At 41.2% G+C, this 9,558-nt stretch overlaps 2 protein-coding genes across 2 annotated transcripts; one reads left to right on the plus strand and one right to left on the minus strand.

Moving 5' to 3' along the window:
• Window positions 1-559: 559 nt before the first annotated feature.
• LOC111441781 (probable pectinesterase 15) lies at window positions 560-2,359 on the plus strand. Its single transcript, XM_023078881.1, has 5 exons — window positions 560-1,041; window positions 1,200-1,371; window positions 1,497-1,703; window positions 1,798-2,051; window positions 2,134-2,359. Exons 1-5 carry the CDS (start codon window positions 623-625, stop codon window positions 2,306-2,308), a joined length of 1,227 nt encoding a protein of 408 aa, XP_022934649.1. The 5' UTR covers window positions 560-622; the 3' UTR covers window positions 2,309-2,359.
• A 1,848-nt stretch (window positions 2,360-4,207) lies between these two features.
• Window positions 4,208-5,874, minus strand: LOC111441780 (UDP-glycosyltransferase 73C6-like). Its single transcript, XM_023078880.1, has one exon. The coding sequence runs from the start codon at window positions 5,815-5,817 to the stop codon at window positions 4,336-4,338; it is 1,482 nt and encodes a 493-aa protein (XP_022934648.1). The 5' UTR covers window positions 5,818-5,874; the 3' UTR covers window positions 4,208-4,335.
• Window positions 5,875-9,558: the final 3,684 nt, after the last annotated feature.

A 9,558-nucleotide genomic window follows, 5' to 3' on the forward strand; every position in this document is an offset into this window, starting at 1 on the left:
CATAAATATACGCACTCCAACCGGCCCTATGCTTTGCCTTAAAGCATCATTGACAATCGAGATGGAAACAAAATCAATGATGATTAGGATTGCTCAACTCAAATACTCAATTTAGATGAATAATTTGAATTGCTCAACTCAAATACTCAATTTAGATGAATAATTTGAAGAACAAAAGAGAGAATATGCAAGGAATAATATACAACTAAATAAAGACTATTTTTAATATTCATAACCGGAAGCTCTCATGAGTTGTAAATGTTGTCGAAATTAGTTTTATTAAAACTAAGTTGTTGAGAAAGAGATGAAATAAAATTGAAACGATGAAATTTTAGAGGGAAAACAAGGGAAAAAAGATGCAACTTCTCTTCTAAAGAATGCATCTTCTTGTTTTGCTAATCAAGTCTTTGATTTCAATAGCCTTTTCCTTTAAGAAGTTGACACTGACTTCATCACCAGAAACCAAAATAATGCATGGAAGTCCATAGGCTTCTTACCTGCCAAGCCAATCCTCCACTAACTCCCCCCATTCCCTCAAAATCATATACATATATATAACTATTCACCTTCAACCCCACTTGTCCCAATTGACATAAACCCACAAACAGGTCCTCCTAACCTCATGAGGATCAGAACTAACTTCCTCTTTTGGCTCTGTTCTCTTCTCATTGTAGCTCTTTCCATCACCATTGCCCTGCGCTCATTCCCGCCTTCCTTGACTGCCATCCTCGCCGCTGTCCGTCCTCAAGACGGTGCTTTTGAGCTTGGCATTTTCAGCAGTCTAGCGAAAGCGAGTGGTTCGGATGATCTCTTGTCTCTTGTGACTCAAATTTCGTCCAAATACTATCAGTTGAAGCATAAAAAAAATTGTGATGAGAAGAAATGGAACTCTGAGTTGATATCTTTGTACAATGTTTCACTCACTTTGACAGTTGATTTGAAGGGATGTGCAAATTTTAGCACTGTGCAAAGCGCAGTGGACGCTGTTCCTGATCATGCCTCTTCAAGGACCCTTATCCTAATTGACTCTGGAATCTACAGGTCATTATCTTCCATTAAACATTCAAATCTTCCTTCTCTATTGATTTTTGGAAAGAGGGCAGTTCGAAAATTTTGCTTTAAACACAAGTTTTTGTCTCTAATCTGATTTCACACTCTGTTATGATTGAACTAAAAGATTGAGAGAAACGTGTTGGCAGGGAGAAGGTGGTGATAGAAGCCAACAAGACAAACTTGATAATTCAAGGCCAAGGCTACCTCAACACTTCAATAGAATGGAATGACACTGCCAATTCCACGGGAGGTACCACTTACAGTTCTTCAGTCACAATCTTTCCCTCAAACTTCATTGCCTTCAACATCAGCTTCAAAGTAAAGACATCTTCCTTTTGCTTCGTTAACTTTGTTTTGAAGTCTCTTCAAACGTGTTTGCAAAAAAGTAGATCTTTTTTTTTACCTTTATTGATGAGGCTTTTGTGGGTTTTCTTTGGGAAAAGAACACAGCTCCACAGCCAAATCCAGGGACTGTTGGAGGACAAGCAGTGGCACTTCGAATTGTAGGAGATGAAGCTGCTTTCTATGGATGTGGGTTTTATGGAGCTCAAGACACACTCTATGATGACAAGGGAAGACATTACTTCAAAGAATGTTTCATTCAAGGGTCCATTGATTTCATCTTTGGCAATGCTCGATCGCTCTATGATGTACCTAATCATCATTTCTATCCTCTACCTCGTTTTAAAATACCATTCAATTCATTTGTTTGTTTGTTTGTTTGGTATGGTTTGGTAATGGCAGGGTTGTAGCATCAAGTCAATAGCAAAGGAAATGGTGGATGGCGGGGTGAGTGGAGCCATCACAGCACAAGGAAGGCAAACAAGAATGGAGGAAACTGGTTTTGCCTTCATCAACTGCACCATCAATGGCTCTGGGAAGGTGTGGCTTGGCCGTGCCTGGGGCGTCTCTGCCACTGTCATCTTCTCTAAAACATACATGACCGACGTGGTGGCTGCTGACGGATGGAATGACTGGGGACACCCTTCAAGAGACGAGTAATATAAAGAGTCTTTGTTGTTATAAAGACATTATTTTGTGAGAGGGTCACCCCATGATGTTGTTTGTTTTGATGATCAGGAGTGTGTTGTTTGGGGAATATGAATGCTCTGGAGAAGGAGCAAATCGCAGCTTGAGAGTGCCATATTCAAAGCAGCTGAATCAAGTGGAGGCTGAGCCATACATGGATGTTTCCTACATTGATGGAGATCAATGGCTGATCCATCAACAAATTACCCTTTTCTCTTCTATTTAATGCCCCTAATAAGCCCTCAACTTTCGAGTTTCTTAATGTTTATACTTCTCTTCTCTCCAATGATCTATGTTAGTAATCACAACTCTCTATAATGGGTACGAATCACGACTCTCAAATGATCTGTGTTAGTATTCCTCACTTATAAACCTATGCTCTTCCACTAAATTAACCAACGTGGGACTCACTTCCAATAATTCTCAACAATTCAACAATCTTTCTCTCGAACAAAGTACAGGCTTATGGAGCTCTCGAATAGCCTCCACTTAATAATCGAGGCTCGACTCCTTGAGACTTATGGAACTCTCGAATAGCCTCCCCTTAATCGAGGCTCGACTCCTTTCTCTGGAGCCCTCGAACAAGGTACACCTTTTGTTCGACACTTTATAGTCACTTTTGACTACACTTTCGAGGCTCACAATTCTTTGTTCGATATTTGAGGATTCTATTGACATTGTTAAGTTTAGGGCATGACTCTGATACCATGCTAGAAATCACGACTCTCTATAATGGTATGATATTGTCCCTTTTGAGTATAAACTCTCGTGGTTTTGCTTTGGACTTCTCCAAAAGACCTCATACCAAATGGAGATAGTATTACTCCCTTGATCTTTCACTAAATTAACCCACGTGGGAACGATCCAACAATCTGTTCGTACCCATCTTCTATTTTGTGGCTGCCGTCGATGGTGGAAAGAATTTGAAGCCCTTTCAATGCAGACGCTGGGTACTCGCCGTCCACAGGACCTCGCCCTTGTCGTCTCCGCCAACTGGTAGCCTGGTGGTTTGAGAGTTCGTGCGTGTGAGACAAAATATCAGATGGGTGTGGTCGTTTTCAAAAATTTTAAAAACAAAGGGACAAAACGGTCATTTCATGCTTACTGATCTCTAAAATTAAAAAAACCAACTTTTTTTAGACTATATTTGGCAATGTCCTTATATATTTTTTGCATTTCTCTCTCATCACGTGATGTCTCGTGATGTCTGAGTCCTCTGTATTTTCTTTTTGTTTTTTTCTTTTGTATTTAATGAAACTAGACATATAAGTGAAAAAAAAAAAAATACAAATTTAAGAGGGTATGCAAGGACTACTAAATATTACCAATTTTAAAACGTGTTCATAGGAGGGGTTTTTGTATTCTTGTAAGAAATTTTTCGTTCCTCTCTCCAACCAGCGGTCAACCTCACGATTTTAAAACTAGTCCACTAAAGAGAGATTTTCACCATCTTCTAAAGAATATTTTGTTTTACCGTGATGTCCCACATTGGTTGGAGAGGAGAACAAACCACCACTTGTAAGGGTGTGAAAATCTTCACCTAACAGACGCGTTTTAAAGCTTTTAGTGGAAGCCTAAAAGAGAAAGCCCAAAGGAAACAATATCTGCTAGCGGTGGATCTAGGTCGTTACATTTATTCTCTAAACTTTTCAATCAACGTACTCACAATCAACTTCTTTTGGGAGACTAGCACAGAACTCCATGCAACCTCTTTTCTTTATGGATAAGCAACGGGACAAAGTTTCTCATATTATGAGGATGCAAAGAGTACTCAAAACAATGGGAACTAGGGTATCTTGGTCCAAGTCACAAAAAAAGGTTCTTCCTTTTCGCAATCCTCTCTGGAAGCCAACTCAAATACATGGCCTAGTATTTACTAGAATGTACTGAAGCATGGTTGCTCCAAGCTTGTTGGAAAGGGTGTCTCTGATATCATTTGTAACAAGTAAAAGTAGGAAGATATTTTTATTTATAAGTTTTTCCTTCCAAATTTTCTTCTTTTCTTCTAGGAAAATTTCCCCCAACTTCAAAAAAAAAAAAAAAAAAAACCACTTTTCAATAAGGTAGATGTGGAGGTGTAGTAGAGTGAATTTTGGAATTATAATTTTGAGTTTATTATTAAAAATGGTAAGAAAAAAGAGTGAAAAACTTAATAATTTCAAATCATAATTCAAATAACATAAATCTTAGTGCAAGATTAACCAAGAGAGAGCTTGGATCAAACTCAACAAATGCCATTGATTCCATGTCCTATTATGCCTTACCATCACCGTCTCCTCCTCCTCCTCCTCCAAGAGCTATTATATCCTCAATGAGCAGCGTAGTGCTTCGATAAGAACCACCACCTTCTTTAACAGCTTCAATGGCATTCTTCGCAAGCGCTCTGCATCTCTCTCTGATCTCTTCTCCTTCCTCTGATGCACCCATTACTCGTTCTATAGCTTCCATCACTTTCTCTTTCTTCACCGCCGCCCCCTTCTCCTCCTCTCCCCATTGCGACGCCGCCTCCACACCTACGCTTACCCCAATTTTAAGCATCTTCACGATATGCGTCTCGTTGAAAAATTGATCTGCAAAAAGCGGCCATGTTATCAGTGGTAACCCTGCCGTTACCCCTTCCAGCGTCGAGTTCCAACCGCAGTGTGTCAGAAAGCATCCGGTTGCAGGGTGGGACAGTATCATTAATTGTGGCGCCCACCCACTAATCACCAGCCCTCTCCCTTCTGTTTTCTTCTTGTAATCGTACTCCTCCAACCATTTATGCAACTCCTCTGCTTCCTTCCCTTTCCGAATTACCCAAATGAACGGTCTCTTCGACGCCTCTAGACCCAATCCCAGCTCCATCAGCTGCGCCGTCACCAAATTGCAGATGCTTCCCAATGAGACGTACACCACGGAAGATGGGTTCTGCCCATTGAGCCATTTTATGCATTCGCCTTGATCAATGACGGCTCTGTTTCCTCTCTCGGCTATGTCGAGTTGGTTGTCGCTGCAAAGCAGAGCAGGGCCAAAGCACCAAACTTTATCAGGGAGGTCTCTGGTTTTTTTAAACTCCGCAAGATTCTTACCCTCCATCTCCTCAAAGGTGTTGAAAACAACGCCGTAGGACTTCCGATCAGCCTCATCCATCTCGAGAGTAAAGGCGGCGATGTCTTCATCGGTGTGCTTGGGCAGAACAGAGTTGCGAAACTGAAAGTCATAGCCAGGCAAGTCAGGTACAGTAACAAGGTAATCATCAGGCAGGGAGCGGAGATAGAATTTCTGGACAGCCAAAGTCTGGGAACACAGAACAAAGAAGCTGCTCAAATTGTAGAAAACGAGCCTGGGGACGTGAAAGTGTTGAGCAAGTTTCAAGGTCCAAGGGAGGCAGAGGTCGGAGATAATGCAGGAGGGACGTGGGGTGAGTTGTTCGAACAGTTTGCGAGATGGCTCGTAAAGGAGATAAGTGGCTCTCATGAATTTGGAGGCGGAATCGAATGAAGGTAGTAAGTCTAGATTCTCGCAGCCTTCGGGGAGGCCGGCTTGCTGGCATGGGAATGGCAGTTGGGCGATGTGGAGTGGCAAGCCGGAAGTAGTGGCGCGGGAAACGACGGGGCTGTTGCGGGCTGCGTTGTGGGGAGTGGTGACGAGGGTGACAGTGACGCCACGTTGAGCGAGAAGCTTGGCGAAGTCTATCATGGGGATCATGTGGCCTTGGGCGAAGAAAGGGAAGAGAAGGACGTGGGGGGAGGCCATGGTAGAGAGGTAAGTGGGAAGAAGACAACAGTAGCTACGAGAAAGACAGGGGAGCTCTGTTTCAGGCTTTATACTGAGAGAACAATCGCTGGTAGGTACGATGTGTGGTTCTCATTCATTTGAATATCATGTCTTGTCTCGCATGATTAGATCATAAAGCCTTTACGTTTAAAAAAACCTTTCCTTTTAAACGTGATGTAATGAAAGCATGTAATATATGTTTGTTTGAATGAGACCAGAGGGAGAGAGGGTGAATTTACAAGGGTGCGAAAAATTCTTCCTCCAAAATCCATTTTAAAATTACGAGACTTACAACCGCTAGGTTCCATATTTGTTGGATAGGAGGACCAAACATTTCTTGTAACAGTGTGAAAATATTTCTCAAGCACTGATGGAAAGTTTAAAATCTAATTTTCTTTAAAAAAAAAACTTGAAAATGAGAGAGGAACTTAGAAAAAAATATAAAATTAAAAAATTAAAAAAATTAGAAATATGGTCAAAGAGGGTAGTTTGGTCATTATATCCTCTTTCTCATTAAACCTTGTGAGATATGATTAAAAGAAAAAGGAGGAAAAGAAAGGGAAAAGAGGGGAAAAGAAAAGAAACGAAAAGAAAAGAAAAGAAAAGGGAGAGAGAGAGGGAGGTAACCGTCGCTCTGGCCACGAGGAGTCTGGTTCCGGTCGAGCCTTCTTCACGAAATCTTCACAAAACTTAGAAGAGAACATTCTTAACCCCTAAATCGTCCGAAACCGTTAAGAACGAGGAAAATTTAGAGGTAAAGTTCTTGAATCTAGATTCTCGGATTTGTTTCAGATCTGTGAGATATAGCAAGAGTTAGAATTTGAAATTTCGCTCAAAATTTGTGAAGGAAGTCATAATCGATTCAGATTGGAAACAGAAATTCTGTGATTAGTCAGAGGAGACAGGTATTGATATTTCTTGCTATACTTAGACTAAGATAATTATCTCGAAATAAATTGAAAAAAAAATACCTAGGATGGATATACACTCTACAACTCTCGTGAAGAAACCGTGTTGATCCGAGTTAAGTAGAAAGAAATATGAAATTGAAAAGAAAATGAAAAAGTAATCGTATCCTGAAAATCGCAGGAGAAAGGAGAATGCAGACGACGACTAGGACACGTGTCAGGCGGAGAAGGAGGCTGTGTTCGCCGGAGAAGGAGGGACACGTGTCAAGCGTCCATTGGAGAAGAAAATCAAAGAAATACTTCGAGTCGGGCAGGATTCAAAGGTCGGTGGCCCACTGCCCGAGTTCTCGACCCGATGACCCGCGCTCAACCTGGACCACCGACCCGGCTCCTCATTGCCACGCGTCAGCGTAAAAGAATTCGGATTTCGAGCACGTCTTTTCGGTTTCAAACCGACGACCTCGTCCACGGTTGACCGTTCATCGCGTCACGTGGCAATACCGCAGCACGCGTCTTCCCTCCCTCATGCGCGTCCGTACTCGCACGTGGCCGTGCGCGTGTGAGCGCGTGCATGCGCATGAGGTACTATTTTCAGTCCGTTCGACTTATGTTTGACCGATTTTCCTTCCAACTCTAACCCTATTTTGATATGAAATAGAACCTTATGGGAAAAATCAATAATTGTGGACACGCTATTGGTGTAGAAACGCTAAACAAAGAACACGCGCCAATCATGTAAGTCACCACGTGGAACTTTAGGAAGAAATGCTTGTAGGAGTCGCTTGGTCATGCATGCTAGTTTAATTACTTTAGGTGGTAGCTCCCCACGATTGAATGTAGGTAATTTTATTGATAAGAGTATGGATGTATTACGTGAAGTATTATGAGAATTATCTGAATGTTGCAATTATGTTTTAAGCTTCCGCTTTATATGTATATGTTTAATTCATGCTGAAAGAAGAATGGGAACTGTGAACTCTGCGCTCCAGGAGTTGATGGATGTTATCACCCCGTTGAGCATGTATGTTTATTTTGCATCAATTTTGTATGATGATGCTGGATGATAGTTGTGTGCACACTCAAATTTCCACGACCCACAAATATGATGAAGTCTAGAGATTTGTGGTTATAGGGACTAGTCACTAAGGTATAGACCTAACCTTTCCCCTAGTAGTCTAACTGACCACCTCGACATACGAGCCACCTCTAGAGTACCCTTAGGCTACTTGTGTGTGGATGGTGTTATAGCTTTATGGGGTACCAGTGGGTTCCTGATCAGGACTCGACTGCTCGATAGCCGTTTAGCATGGGGAACGGGATACCCACGTCGTAACTGACCATTTAGCTGGATGGGATAGGAGAGGTAGCCCTCTCAAATATAGGGGAATTACCATGGGACTAGAGGGTTGCAGCTCACTTCCTAGACAAGACACTAGGTAATCTCATACTCTTGCTGAAGTAGTCACTCGCAGGACACCAGTCCAACACAAGTTAGCATAAAAGGAACTTTGGGGTATAAATGAAAGTACTCAGAACCAAAGAAGCCCCAAGAGACAAGTCCTAAGGGGCAAGTCCTAAAGAGCTAAGACCAAAACTAGATTTTCTAGAGCCAAAGAGAAGTCCGTGAAAATCTATTAAGCTGAGGTTGCGATGGGAGCCTACAAGTAGATGATTTACTGAGTATAATTTTTATACTCATTCCTTTCTATTTTTTTTTAGGTACGAGGTGGAGGAGCGTTCGAGAGCTGTGCAATTACAGAGGGGGTCGTTCTGGAGCGTCAATCTCTTGTCGGTCTTTTAAAGTCTTTTGTATTATTTTAAGTTTGTAATTTCTTTTGTAATAATTCGAAAAGAACTTCTCTCCTTTGTTTTAATTCAATGATATTTTTATCCTTATCTTTTACTCTTATTTTCTTTTCTTTTCTTTTCCTTTTGTTTATTTTCGATTTCGTCTTTTGGGTCACGGTTTGATTTTCGAAACCTCGAAAATCAGGTCGTGACACAAGTAGACACGTTTTAAATTCATGGCCTAACGATAATATGTAACGGGCTAAAGCTGACAATATCTGCTAGTGGTGGATTTTGACAAGGATACGTAACGGGCCAGAGCTGACAGTATCTGATAGTAGATTTGGGCTATTACAAATGATATCAGAGATAGACATGGGGTGGTGTGTCAAAATACAGCTAGCACGGTTACAAATGGTATTAGAACCAGACATGGTAAATGTGTCACCAAGCTGTTAAAAGATTTAGTTTAGGATCCTAATCTTTAGGGAGTTGTGATTAATTTGATATCTCTTTTTTAACCTTTGGTGTCGGAGTCTGTTTACCTTGAAAAGTAGCAGCATTTACAGGATAAGAGGAGTGATAGGTCGACAAACTGTGAAGCTGACTGACAACTCAAGCATGGCTACGATGGGCAAAGGAAATGTAAAGTTTGAAGTAAATGAGATTGTGTAAGTAATCATCGTATATTATGTACCAGACTTAAAGGACAATTTGTTGAGCATCATATAGCGGTAAGAAAAAGGTCTTGCAATTCTTATACAAAAAGGAGGACGTAAGATTAATCATCATGGCAGAAGGTTAATTGTAGAAGATTCAGTGACATCAAATAGAACGTTTACTCTATTTGTTCAATGTCTACCAGAGGAACAATCCTGCTTCTATATTATTACTGAAGATCCCGCAAGAACATGACATTGTCGATATAGACATCTAAGTTACGGAGGACTGAAGATACTTCAAGAGAAGGACATGGTGCAAGGATTATCGGTCCTTAAAGCTCCCTCAAAAGTATGTGAAGGTT

This window comes from Cucurbita moschata, unplaced genomic scaffold (assembly GCF_002738365.1).
Source record: "Cucurbita moschata cultivar Rifu unplaced genomic scaffold, Cmos_1.0 Cmo_Scf00004, whole genome shotgun sequence".
Lineage (NCBI taxonomy): Eukaryota > Viridiplantae > Streptophyta > Magnoliopsida > Cucurbitales > Cucurbitaceae > Cucurbita > Cucurbita moschata.